At 54.8% G+C, this 14,203-nt stretch overlaps 1 protein-coding gene across 3 annotated transcripts in view; it reads right to left on the minus strand.

Moving 5' to 3' along the window:
• Nucleotides 1-14,203, minus strand: part of PTPRG (protein tyrosine phosphatase receptor type G) — a 677,374-nt gene that overhangs the window by 59,923 nt on the left and 603,248 nt on the right. The window contains exons 13-14 of one of the 3 annotated variants that reach the window (XM_036331715.1): nucleotides 8,972-9,101; nucleotides 758-844 (exon numbers count right to left, since the gene is read on the minus strand). In XM_036331715.1, coding sequence (XP_036187608.1) covers nucleotides 758-844; nucleotides 8,972-9,101 — 217 coding nt within the window. Of the gene's footprint in view, nucleotides 1-757; nucleotides 845-8,971; nucleotides 9,105-14,203 lie in introns of all 3 variants that reach the window. The other 2 variants (XM_036331714.1, XM_036331716.1) reach the window with 2 other exon arrangements.

The raw sequence follows: 14,203 nt of genomic DNA on the forward strand, positions 1-14,203 counted from the left end.
TAATAGAAATTCTACCAATTGGCTCATTGAAAGTAATAAGGGATTACTCACAATATTGATTAATATTAAATTGCCAATTAAGATAACGAGAGTATTAATTGCCATATTAGTAGTAAGCGATAAGTCCTACAGAAATCCCCTCCAAGAGGCTCATGTGTGGTGACTAAGATTGCATCAGCACGGCTTCTAAAGGTTTTTCTATAAATTTTCCAGGACACGCATTTTCCCAGTTACTTAAGCCTTTATTTCATTTTTACATTTCAGCCTTATGGAAAAACACATGATCTGCCCCCATTTGCTCACTTTACTCTTTCTGTCCTACTCTTCTTCCCTAACTTATCTATGCATTTAGGTTTCTAAAAGATATTTGTCACTTGTACAGCTAAATACATGCACTGGGTTACTTTTTAACTTGCAAACATGCAAACATCTGAAATTTTGCAAAGGAAATGGATGCAATAGACATACAGACACACAAAGAACACCCCCAGTATGTACCATCTTAGAAACAAAAAGCGCCCCATTAAACAGCACAAGACAGCAAAGCAAGCCCGCACAGCACACACTTGAATTGCTACCAGCTGCCCGCAAAGCTGCACTGGTGTTTGCAAGTCTTACTTTGGGGCTGGGTGGGTTAGAAACAGGTGAGTTTGCGCATGTGCTGTCAAGAGGACTTTAATCGCCATGGCAACAAAACAAAAGTCCAGCAAGCCAGTCCCAGCACAGAGATGCCCCCGGAAGCTTGACCGCCCCTCACCTGCTCCCCTTCTCTCCTCTCTCCCCAGAAGAAGGCACTTCACGGAAGCGTCTGGGAAAGCCCTTCGACTTTACTTTGTTACACCCTCTAAATGGACAAAAAAAAAAAAGAACAGATGTAGAAGACAGCATTTTCAATTCACCACCAAGAGTTCCAACAAATGCCCTCCCGCCTTCTAACACAGGCACCCCCCTCCTCAGGCCTCCTGTCTACAGAAAGCGTACACAAAGGGGGCTGGTTTTATTTTAGTTTTTTTATGCTGAGGTAAGAAACACGAAATGGGAGCTTTGCTCTTAAAAGCCATCTTCACATGTTAGAAACCTGCACCCCCCCTCCCCCCCGGGTTAACAGAAGGTTAGAACATCACAAACCAATAATGCCCTTTCTAATTCGTATGCTTCTTTCCACCTTAGACATGCTGTCCGGGCAAACGGGATGGCATAAAACACCCCGGGAATGAACAGGGCGTAGCAGGCATCCAGGGGGTACCCTCTGACCTCCCTGCTGGCACCGATTTCCCTGGATTTGATGGCTTTTCCCCAGGCAGCCCTCTCCCTGTGGGACAGTCTTTCCTGACTCACAACGCCGACTGGAAGGCCTGGGCGCGACACTCAGGGGAGGGGCAAGCAGCTGCTACCTTGTCCCAATGATGCACTGACCGTAGCCCCTGAGACCTGGCTCTAGCGTTGGAGAGATGCCCCTTTGTCACAAGAACACTGGAAAGCACTTCTTTCCTTTATTTGAACCCCTAACCACCTGGGCTCTCGGATGTCACACGGATGTCATTCCTATGATTTCTAAACTCCGACAGGAGACCAGCAAAGACAAACTGGGGTTTCCGGAGGTTCTCTTTTTGGGCAGCTCCGATGAGTCCCAGGCAGAACTCTGAGTTCAGGTGTGAATTCCAAAGAACACTGCTAACTTCTGATGGACTTGGTGGCTTTTTACTTCCGGAATGAGGCTCCTCTGATTCTCAAGTGTTGGGGGTTTATGCTCCCTTAATACAAGCGTTCCTCTATTTTGATAATTATTAGGCTCCATATTGGATAAAGGTGCTTGGCAAAGAAACCAAAGTTGGGGAAAATCAAAACTTGGGACTCTGATGAATGGTGTGTGTGTGTGTGTGCGTGTGTGTGTGTGTGTGTGTGTGTGTAATTCAGAACTTCTTGTCTCCCTCTACTGAGCACGTTCTGGAACGACAGCTGTCCCCAAACACCAGGACCCTACTCCGTGCGGCTACAAACACTAATCTGAAGAAATCACGAGTGTGTTGGAGTGTTTTTGCAAATTTTCATAAAAACTTGAAATTTGCAGCTTCCCAAAATGTTTAGACTTCTTCGCAACCCTTAGCCTCCTCCGAATCCTGCCAGACTCGCTGTTGCGGGAGTTTGGAGCCGCGCCGGCATCTCCGCAGTTTCCCTCACACACAATCACAGGCTCAAAACTCCCACCGGCAACTGACAACACTTCGCTGCGAAGCAAATGCCAGCAAACCGACAACTAATACCTCGAACAATCGCGGGGGCTACCTGAGCAAACCGACCACAGACGCCGTCAGTCCTGGGAGAGAGGACGCTTCATTCTGAGAAATCCCGGGAGAGGTGCTGGGGACGTGCGTCGGGCGAGCACACACGGGTTTGCCCCTCTGGGAACGCGAGCTAGGTTTCAAAACATGCCCATCCACGTCTCCTTCCCAGAATCAGTCCGTCTTTCAAACATCACGAGGAGGTTTCAGTGGAAACCTTTGCAGCGACTCTCTCCCTGCTTTTGTCTAATGACCACGTGTTAGCGGCTCCAAGAGCTGTGACTGTATCTCAGGGCCAAGGCAGCAGCAGGGGGCCGGTTACTATAACAACAGACAGTTCTCTTGAAATCTGAACCCCCCCCCCCCCCCCCCCCCCCCCCCGCTCCCCAAGTAGCCATTTGCGAGACAGTTATTGAGCAAAAAGTTGCCGGATCGGCGGGATGAGCTGCCACGTGGCCGGATCGCCCAGGGTGGCTGAGGGAGAAAGGAGGGAGGGGTGCCCACCTCCAGGCGCAGCCGGGGAAACCAAGGCTCCGCCCCCAAGCGGCTCAGCACCTCAGAGGAAGGCAGTGCAGCTGTGGTCATGCTGAACTCAAAGCCCAGGCAAGCCAGGCTCTGCCCTCATGAAATGCACCTGAGCTCTCGCCATGGGCTTCACACATGGTCAGGTTTGGGAGAGCTGGGTTATAAAATTACTCCCAGCCCTGGCTGGTTTAGCTCAAGTGGATAGAGCGTCAGTCTGTGGACTGAGGGGTCCTGTGTTTGATTCCGGTCAAGGGCACATGCCCTGGTTGTGGGCTTGATTCCCAGCGTGAGGTGTGCAGGAGGCAGCCGATCCATGATTCTCTCTCATCATTGATGTTTCTCTCTCTCTTTCCCTCTCCCTTCTCTCTGAAATCAATAAAGATATATTTTTTTAAAAAAATTACTCCTAATGATTAATAAATTACTGAATTATGGCCACAGGAAGAGGGGTTCCATAAAGAGGAGTGTCAGGTCCCGCACCGGCTCTAACAGAAAAAATGGTGCCGGAATACGTGTGTTCTGAACAGTCTGTTTGCAGAAAAGATAAAGGTGAGCACACAAAACCACAAAAAGTGTGACTGAAAGCTCCGACTTTTCTAGACTTGAGAGAAGTTGCATAGGAGCCTGCTTCCGTTTCCTACTCCCGCCCTCGCAGGAGCGGCTGGGACTGACCCCGCACGGGCAGAACCCTGGAGGGGGACTGGTTCTGCCCAGGACGGACTTCAACTCCCACAGAGAAGGCCGTTTGAGGGCGTTTTCTCTCACCATCCTGAACGCCCCAGGACTGTGTGCCTCCTGGTCAGTTCCGGCACAGTGCCCTCTGCCCAGAGCATTTGTCCTTTCCTCTGTTCTGTGAGAACCACAGCCAAACCTTCCCTCGCCCAAGCCTTTCCTGGCTGAGTCTCTGCCCACCCCACCGCAGTGGTGGCCAGAGTGCCTCCCAGAGCAGTGTCTTTGTTGTCACCACCCACCACTGCGACTTAACTACCCACAGAGGGAGGCCGGGCAGGGGTCTGTGTGTATGTGTGGGAGGGGAGGGGGGGGCAGAGGAGGCAGACTGTCCACTGAGGGGGTGCCCGGAAAAGGGCCACCACGGGGCACTCGGCCAGCCCCCAGTGCCACAGGATGGGAGAACAACGCTGCAGCGCTCCCACTCTATCACACGTGGACAGCTGAGGTTCGATGTAAAATCCTCCCATTTTTAAATCAATCCAGATTTTTAAGGACAATGCCAGCTAAATAAAACAGGTCTGGAGGCCACCAGAGTTTCACCCCCGTTTGGGATAACCTTTGTCATCTGCTTGTCTCCTCTAGGAGCTACAAGCTTCCTGAAGACCGGAAGTCCGACTCCTCACTGAACCCCCAATGCCTGCCACAAACTGATGGCTAAGAAACGTCTCTGAATGACTGAGCAAAGAAGGAACACATGGGGCAGCCAGAAAGGGTCTTAGGTCAACAAACACAACAAAACTCCAGGTGTGAGCACCTCCAAAGCACACCAGCCGTGTGACCCTGGGCAGGTCACTTCCCCGCTGGGACCTTCCTCTGTGGGGAAGAGGGTGACGCGGTCCCGCTGCCCTGGCTCGCACTCCTGGCTGTAAAATAATGTGGTGTGTGTGTGGGGGGGAGTGGGGGGGTTGTGTTATTCTCTCTGTGTGTGTGACCTGTGCTTGGTATTAATTCTACCCTGTGCGTTGCTGTGATTAGCGATGTTTCCCCTCGGCCGACTGAACAGTCACCTGCATGGGGAGCCCATTCCTGCTGCACTTGTCTCCTCTGTGGCTTTGCTGGGGGAAGAGGAGCAAGTGTCCACACTAACCCAGGCTCCACCGAGTGAACGGAAGTGCCGGCTGCCGGAGCAGATGGCGGAGAGCGTGCCCCGGCCGCAGCAGCAGCTCCGGGTCACTGTTGCCCCCCTGGGAATACGGGCGGGGCCCGCGCTCCACGGGGCCACGAGTGGTCATTCCGTGAGCGAGAGGGGTGTGAGCACGTGCCCACACTCCACACGCATCGTCTGTTTGCTGGCGCCTCCACTATGACACAGCCCCGCACACATTGGCAGTCTGCACCCTCCATACTTAGGCTACTGTCTCCCACTGGACATCCAGGGGAGGAAAATGGCAATGTCCACAGAGCCCACTTGTTTCCATGAACAGCATCCTTAAGGAGGCAACACCAACACATGGCAGCACTTCTGAGTCTAAAGATGGGAGTAAAGAGGCACCTTTTTCTATCCGCCTCTGAAGCTAAATTGGCATCGACGGAATTTACAGGGGGCTCGGTCATGTGCTGAGCGGGGACGTGAACTTCTCGGTCTGAGCTTCCTCTAGCTCCGCACTTGAACAAACCTAGGTCAGATGTTACAATCCCCACTTAGGAGCTTCTAGTTTTCTGTTCCCGAGTCTGTGTAGTTCGATCAGCCCTATTGAGTCTCTACCCTTCCGGAAAGTTCTTTCCTAGGCTAGCATTATGGTCAATGAGACGCTCAATCTGTCATCCGGGGAGCCAGCACGGAACAGCTGGGACTGAGATAAAACAAACAGGTGGTATTACTCAACATCAAAATCTACTCAGCTTCTAGAACACCCGAACATATAGTTGGTCCTCTGACGCTTTCTTCCAGAAATTCCAGACCACAGGAGCTTAAGACACGCAAACACATGCACTTTAGAGCAACGTCAAGAGGAAGGCGGTGGCTATGCTGTCGAACTGGCTGCCTTCGAATCCAGGACCCACCAAAGAGCAACCCTCTGACGTGGGCACGTCACCAAGCCTCCGTTTTCTGATCTGCCCAGTCGAGACCAGAATCCCTAGAACCTGAATGCGGATCAGGTAGGAATGCCATCTGCTGAGCATGTGTCTCGCATGACAAGTATCCAATAAAAGATTCCTGGCTGGTAGGCCTTCAGATACGCAAAACCTTTTCAGGGGTGAGACTGCTGACCAGAGAGAGAGCTACACTCAAAGCATGTTCCTCGAGACGACAGAAAAGCCCACCCGGTTACAAACGCCTTCGCAGCGCTCACAACTGTTAGGTGGACTCCACTGTCCCTCGCGAAGCTCTTCTCGGGGACAGGTTACTAAGTCAACAAGCTGCGTGTCCTCCGTGCAGAACGGACCCCCTGCACACAGCGCTTCTCCCAGCATCCACCGCACACTGCACAGGGGGGACAGCCACCGTCCCTACCACACAGGTCTGTGGGAAGAGCCACACGAGATGGTGCCACCCAGAGGCTTGGCACGGTGCCTGGCGCTAACCGAGAACTGGTGGACACTCGCAAGCACTAACACCATTGTGCCGTGGAGGCCCAGACTTGGCGACATCGGGGTTCATTTTCTACTCTTTCCTGAACCTGTGAAACGGCAGCGTCGACCCCTCTAAGCGAACGCACTCAGGACCCAGAACAAGAGCTGCGCAGGGTCAGCCCTTGGTTGTAGAGCTGGTTTCAACCCCGGGGGCCAGGCCTGCCCACCAGGGACACGGCCAGGAGGCTTTGATCCGCCTCGGTGCCCTGCTATGTCAAGTCTGTTCATCAGTCACCCGCTCTCACTGGGCCTCCAACGGCGAAGAGACGCGCTGTCGCTGTCCCTTCAAAGCTGCACCGCCAAGGGGAAGCGCGTGGCTCTTCGCATTTCCCGATTTCCTGTGTGAGCCCCCAACGCTCCCTTCCTTCACATCAATGAAAAAAAAAGGACAGAAACAGGTCCCTGCCCCCCTAGGCTGTTCTCATGCTGAGCCCCTCATCCGTCCAAATGCCAGTTCAGCTTTGCTTGCCACCCTCTGAGAATGTTCTCCTTACACTCACTTGTGCACCAGCCTGAGGAATTCGGGAAAAGCTCAGAGGCTGTGTCTATGGGATGATGTTTAAAGCTCTGGTTCCTTGAAACCAAGCTCTGAATATACGATTCAGACACGTGTGTGTGTGTGTGTGTGTGTGTGTGTGTGTGTGTGTGTATATGTATATATATAAACAAAGTGCAAAGAGTTGTCATTTTCCAATGAGAAAAGCACATCTTGAGTGGAAGGCTCTAAAACCTTTCTTTAGTCCATTTCACAGTCGCTTCCCACGAGCAGCCTGCAGTCAGCATGCATGCTGGGGCAGCCTGGTTTCGTCTGCTCGGCCACGGAGATCTGTTCTGGGCTGGGCAGAGGACCAGGGTGGGCCAATCAGAAACCACCAGTTTTGGCTAGAATCGCTTGGGCCATGAATTTTCATACTGAGACTGCTAAGTGAGGGTCACGCAGCCTGTGGCAGCTATGGCCTCTCCGTCCTGCGTGGGAGTCTGAGACTAAACCACATGGCACAGTGCAGAGCAGAGCTGCTCATGCAGACCTTCCACCACTTCCACGTGCTCAGTCACACCCACACCAGCAGCCTCCAGTTCACCAACGGGCTCCAAATGCTGGTCTGCAAACCGCTTTGTTCTGGAGAAGGGATGGCCCAGAGGTGAACCTAGTGTTCCCAAGCGCACCCCGAAACGCAGTGTCACTCCTAACCTGGCTGGTCTGTAGCATTAACGGTGCTGTGGCTACTGCTGGACGCCTGCGAAGCCCGAGATGCCCCCTTCCTGTTCCCTGTTCTACCCAACAGAGCAGACCAAGGATCATGATCAGCCAATAAAAGTCAACAAACTTTTATTTGGGAGAGGTTCTGTTGACCTTTAATCAGTTCCCATCACTTGACTGCAACCCTCATCTAAGCCGTCATCACTTCCTCTTTGGACTAGTGTAGGAGTCTCCTCGCTGGCCTCTCCACTTCTGCCCTTGATCCAACTCAGTCTCTTCACAACACAGCAACCAAGGAATCTTGAAGCCAGATTGCAACATCCTTAGGTATCAAACCCTACTTATCTTAGAGCAAAAGGCAATGCGCTTACAATGGCGCACAAGGCTGCACTCAACCCGACTCCCCTCTGCTCTGTTTCTTCCTGACACCCTCTCCTACCACAGGGAGTACGGGGAGGGTGGCAGATCCCTTGCTCTTCCTAGAACATGCCAGGCACGCTCCTGCCTCAGGGCCTTTGCACATGCTGCTTCCCTGCTTGGAACCTGTCCCAAATGGAGCGCATTTCCTTCTTCCTTTAGGTCTCTGCTCCAATACCACTCACCAGTTACACCTCCCTTATCTACTCTGAACACTCATCCCTACCCAATAACTATCTTTAGTCTCACTGTCTCTTATTGGATATTTGTCATACGAGACACGTGCTAAGCTGATGGTGCAACACCATCTTGGGTGTTACCTCCTTTACTCACTAGTGCTGTTTACTGCCTGTCTCCCTCACTGGAATGTAAGCCCCTGAGAGCAGGGATTTTTGTCTAGTTTGGCTCATTGTGTATCACCACGGCCCAGAAGAGCGCCTGGCACACAGTAGGGGCTCCCAATGGACTGAATGAAGGGGAAAGAGGGAGGGAGGGATACGACACCTGCCCCTCACTGAGAAGCTGTTAAAGGGCAGGAGCCTCCAGCTTGTCTGAGAGGTGAAAGCAGCCAGGCCGACCACGTGGGCGCCTTCTCCCGCAGCTACACCTGGCTGAGGGGGTAGCTGAGAAACACCCAACTTCCAAGCGGAAGCTGCCAGCAGGCTTCCCGGGGGAAGCGGTGAGACCTGGTCCAGGACACCGGTGTACAAGGATGGCTTACCATCAGCCATTTGTATCTCACATGTCCAAGTGCCACAGAGCATGCTCAATGTGTTCCTATCACTCCATTTTCAGCAACGAGCTACAGGAAACCAAGGGGAAGAGGTCTTATGCGGATGTGACAGTGAGGCACGGCCTCAGAGGAACCGGAAAGCCATGGAGCTCATTAGCTCGTGTGGCAGGGTTAGACACAGGAGCTCCACGTGGAGATGGGGTGGCACCAGCAAGAAGCAGGGCTGGGATCCGGACCCGGATCCCCCTGGTTCCCAAGCACAGCCTCTTGGGCACTAGATCCCAGAAGCTCCTCCTAGGTACCCTGACCTCAGAGCCGCTCTACCCACTGGCTTCCTCCTGCTACAGCTCCCCCAGGTGTTGACAGGAGCAGCTCTCCAGTTGCCTCTCCTTTCAGAGAGAAGGGGCCAAGGCCTCTGCTCCCGCCCCCCCGCCCCCGCCAGCATGCTTCCAGCAGACCTCCCCCCCGCCCCCCCCCACACACACAGGTGCTGCCTGGCTCACTCACCTCCAGTAAACCAGCACAGCGATGAGAAGGATGAGGCACACGAAGGTCAAGGCTGACACCACAATCAGGGGGATGATCCACTCCATCCTCCCTGGGGAAGGGCGGCTTATCATCCCAGAGGTGTTCTTTTCTGCTGCAAAGAGAGACCATGCCAGTTAGAGGACAGAGCCGGCAGGGAGGGGCGCCAGGGTGGCCGCGTTCTGCTCCGGTGCGGGTGCCCACACAGACCTGGGCTCCGTGCTGACTGCCCGGTGACAGGAGGGGCATCTGCAGCCCAACCCAAACCCGGCCTTTCCTGCACCACCAGTGGGGTGGGTTTGCAGGCAGAGTTCAAGGTGGTTGTAAGGAGAGCTGCGGAGACAGGCACCCCACCTCCCTGCAAGGACGTCGCTGAGCCAGAGCGGCCTGGGCACTGGGGAGGCGTGGAGCCTGAAGGCAGTAGCACCCGCACCCCTGGAGAGGCCGGCGCCTCTGGGCTCGCTGGCGCAGGGCAGGGAAATGGCACGATGGGTTTGCTACATGAACCGGCTCTGAAGACAATGGTTATGAATATTCTCTGGGAGCTCAGCAGCCATCACCTTCCCCTAATAAGAGCACCCCAATTCTGCACGGGGGAGCTGCCTCTCCCTAACAGACAGTCATGGAGGGGCCCCCAGTGTCCCAGCCGAGGTGATTGTGGCTGCAGCAAGGACAAGGATGCTCCGGCCCTGGAACCTCAGCTGCTTGGTGAGCACAGCACCCAGCCCAGCCCAGCAGGAGCCCCCGCCCCCCTCCCTGGGCAGCCCTCAGTCCTCAGCACCCAGAGCCCTGGAGTTCCTGTCTCTCCAGCGTTGCCTTTGATGGCATCACCCTCCCCCAACCGCCCAAAAGCTCTAAGCTGCAGCGGCGGAGGACGCCCTGCCCCACGCTGCCCAGCAAGCCTGCCTGGGAGCAGCAGCCTGGGCGAGGGGTCCACAGGGGAGCCGAGCCTGCTCTTACCCGGCAGCACCTGCCCGTCTCAGGGTCGGGGGAAAGCCTGCTCTCTCGCGTGGCGTGGCAGGTGCCTGGAAGCCTCCAGGTGGCCCGAATGGAGCACAGGTGTGGTGCGGGGCTGGGGAGAGTACAGGTGAGCAGAGGCGTAGGTGGGAGGCGGGTGGTGAGAAAGCCAAGGTTAACTGCGACCGCGGAGAAGCCGCCGGACAGAGCCAAAGCCGGCTCAGGCTGCCGTGCGCTCGCCAGGACTCCTGCGCTGGGAAAGGAGGCCAGCCTCTGCCAGCGAGTCCCTCTCAGGACGGACTAGAGCAGTGGTTCTCCACCTTGGCTGCATGTTAGAATCACCTGGGAATCTTTTTAAAATCCTGATTTCTGGGCCTCATCCTCCGGAAATTCTGTTTCTTTGTTACTAATGTTGTGGCCCCATAACAAAGAAACAGAATTTCCGGAGGATGAGGCCCAGAAATCAGGATTTTAAAAACGATTCCCAGGTGATTCTAATGTGCAGCCAAGATTGAGAACCACTGGACTAGAGGGAGGGCTAATCAGGCTGCGTTTCTGAGCAAGAGAAGGTGGGCCGAGCAGAGAGGGACAGCGGCCTTGGGAGCACATGTTTAAAGAGGCCAGGCTCCCGAGTAAGGGAGTGTGTCGCAGCCTCCACCGGTTCCCTGGAGCGCCGCGAGTCTGGGTCCCCTCCACCGCCTCCTGCCGGCCCTGTGCGCAGGCAGCGCCTCGTGAAGCAGGCAGCACCCCATTTCTGCCCAGCTCACGGGGAGGAGGCCGGGCAGGTGGACACACCCGATTAAACCACAGCAGAGCCCTCCGCGTTCATACCTGCCTTCCCAGAGTGGCAGCCACTCCTCCGCACCCACGGCTGCACACGTTTTGTTGGACAGCTACAGGCACACCTCGGAGCCACTACGGGTTCGGGTCCAGACCCCCAAACTAAGGGAGTATCACAATAAAGCGAGTCGCAATCTTCCTGCCGGTGGAGAGTCTTGCCTTCAATTTGTAAAAAAACACAGTAACCCCGAAGAGCAGTGAAGCGAATTGCACAAAATGAGGCCTGCCTGTATCTGCCAAGCCCTACTGTGTGCAGGGCATGGTGCTCAGGGCTGCGGACGCACCAGAAAGACGCAGGCGGCGCGGGGGGAGGAGTACAAATCATTTAAAGGGGGAGAGGCAGACACAGGAGCGAGCGATTAGAATAAAGGGAAGGGGGAACAGCTGCTCTAGCCCAGGGGCTTTGGAGGGTGCTCCCTGACGTGAGGGTGAGACCTGGGCGTGAGCCAGGCCGAGGGCAGGAAGGACGGGGTCTGAACCGAGAATTAAAGGGGTGGGAGTATGAGAACGAGGAGAGGGGACCAGCTGCAGAGTCAGAGGCCACGTCAGCCAGGGCTTTGCTGGCTGAATTGAGAACAGGGATTAGTCCCAGGGCAATGGAAGCGTCCATTCTCCCTCCATGTACCCCTCTCATAGCAAAGCTCTGGGGACGGGCCAGAGCAGTGATGGCGAACCTTTGATACGCGTGTCAGAGGTGACACACGAACTCATTTTTTTTGTTGATTTTTCTTTGTTAAATGGCATTTAAATATATAAAATAAATATCAAAAATATAAGTCTTTGTTTTACTATGGTTGCAAATATCAAAAAAATTTCTATATGTGACACGGCACCAGAGTTAAGTTAGGGTTTTTCAAAATGCTGACACGCCGAGCTCAAAAGGTTCGCCATCACGGGGCCAGAGACATCAGCCGCAGATGAGAAGAATTTGCGGGGCTCCAGCAGGGGGTGCCAGACGGGCAAGTCTCTCAAAGACCTGAGCTCCTGCGCACGGAAAATAGGGCAGGAGGCCAACGCTATAGGCCACACGCCCAGTGACCTCAGAGTCCACCCAGGCAGGGCCTTGCGTCCCTGAGGGACCCCGTGTCACATCTCCTCCCACCTCCTTACTCTACAGGGTAGACGGTGGGCAGAATGCAAACCCCACGTGCTACTCATCTTACCACTGAAAGGGGCTCTTGGCCCGAACAGCCCCTCCACACGGACCTCTCTGTGGGTGCAGATGAAGGGCTGCTGGTGGGCCAGTGGGGCCGGGACTCAGAGAGAGAGAGAGAGAGAGAGAGAGAGAGAGAGAGAGAGAGAGAGAGAGAGCGCCTTTGTCCGAACCGTCTTCCAAGTGAGACCCTGAGGAAGGTGCGGCTAACCTCCCAGAGCACCTGCAGGGGCGAGGGAAGTGGCCACCCCCTTGGCAGACAGCTCTCCTTCCTCCAGGTTCCATTTCAGAACCCAGGCAAGTGCCTCCACTCTGCCTTTTAAAAAAATTTAAAAAAAAGAAAAGAAAAACAGTTTTCAGTGGCATATGTCATCGCTGAATTAATGCTGTTTGCCTTTTCCTGGCTTGGCTCTCATCCCAGTAGCAGCACATAAAAGCGGAGAGCACTGCACTGTGGATGCCGCGGGCGGGAGGCGTCAGATGGACCCGACACGCTGCCCGCTGCCCGCGCTGCAGGAGGGGCGCGCTCCCGCGGCAGGACAGCAACCCGTCGGCAGGACGAAAGGGGCTTGGCGCCCACGGCCCACTGACCGGGGGGAGGACGCAGGACTCCTTCCCTTTTCCAGAAAGATCCAGGGAGGGATAAGCCGCCCACGCGTAACTCTCTAGCCTGGTTCGATCGCGGGCAACTTGACTGCATTTGTTCTGAGTGAAAACCACCCTCATCTGTGAATTAAGGCGGCTCTTTTTACAACTGTGGTAAAAAACACATAAAAGTTCCCATTTTTGCCCTTTCTAAGAGTCCAGCTTAGTAGTGTGGAGTATATTCACACCGTTGGGCAACCAGTCTCCAGAACCTGTTTTAATCTGCAAAACTGAAAATCTGTCCCCATTATCCGCGCCCTCCTCGCCCTGCAGCCACCACTCTACTTCCTGTCATGGTGACTGACTGCTCTGGGCACCCGGGTAAGTGGAATCACATGTACTTGTCTCTGTGACTGGCTCATGTCACTCAGCGTGAGTTCCTCAAGGCTCATCCACACGGAGCATGCGCTTTTTTAAGGCTGAATAATATTCATTAGAATCTAATGATTGGGTGTACGTCCCCCACTGTGTCTACCCACTCATCAGGGCATCTGGGTGGCTTCTCCCCTTGGCTTCTGTACATATTGCCGCTAGGAGCATGAGCACCAGTGTCTCTTCCAGACCCCGCTTGCCGTTCTTTGGGGCGGGTACCCTGACGCTGGATCACAGGGTAGTTCTAGTTTTGATGTTTTGAGGAACCACCATCCTGTTTTCCATAGTGACTGGCCAGTCTACACTCCCACCCACAGTGCACAAGGGCTCCGACTTCCCCACACCCTCTCCAGCACTTGTCATTTTCTGTTTTGCCTTGTTTTGCATTTTGATAGTAGCCCCCCTAACAGGTGTGAGGTGAAAAGGCGGCTGCTTCTTTAAGGGGCCGTGGCATTTGTCTTTATTGCTCTTGGGCCCTGACATTCTGTAAACCACTGTTGCAGAGACGTGACTGTCGGTGACAAGTCCACACTCCCCTGCGATGGCACCCTGGTTCCGGGTTCCCATCACCTGAGCGGGAGCAGGGCCCCACGTTTCCATCCCCACCCTCCCTGGAGTTCTCGTGAACCCCACGCCTGACATCCCCCGGAGCCACCTCATCACACTCAGACAATCAGCCGCAGTCTGTCAGGTCTGCTTCAACAGGGTGTTGGAACACGAGGGCGTTCGGTAAATTCCAGGCTGGTCCTGAGTCACCCGGCACCGCAGACACAGGTGCCCCGCCATCAGTCTGACAGCAGCTGCGAGCTGCGTGCCTAACGCCGCAGGTCAAACACTCTTTCACCCTGCGCTCCTGACTGTGCGCCCCTGACTGTGCGCCCCTGACTGTGCGCTCTGAGGCCCCGCGCTCTGCACGCGCCTGGGTTCCCACACAGTGAGACATACGATCTGCCCTCGGTTGACGACCCCCCAGCAGGGTGGACACTTCCAAGGACCCAGCTACTTTCTGGGAGGAAACTGAGCCACACCGGCCGCGAGTGGCCCCCAAAGCACTCCATGCAGGCTCCTCCTCTCACTCCGGGAAGCATCTCCCACAAAGGGAGCTGGCCAACAGCACCAGCCAGGCTCAACGGCTTTAGGCGGTGATCACGCAGGGGTTGCGGGGGTTTAAGTAAAGGAGGCTGTTTCCCCACCTGCAGTCCTCCAACGGAGGATCCTGTTCCTCCCCTATCTCCACGGGCCTTACC

This window comes from Myotis myotis, unplaced genomic scaffold (genome assembly GCF_014108235.1).
Source record: "Myotis myotis isolate mMyoMyo1 unplaced genomic scaffold, mMyoMyo1.p scaffold_m19_p_13, whole genome shotgun sequence".
Classification (NCBI taxonomy): Eukaryota; Metazoa; Chordata; class Mammalia; order Chiroptera; family Vespertilionidae; genus Myotis; species Myotis myotis.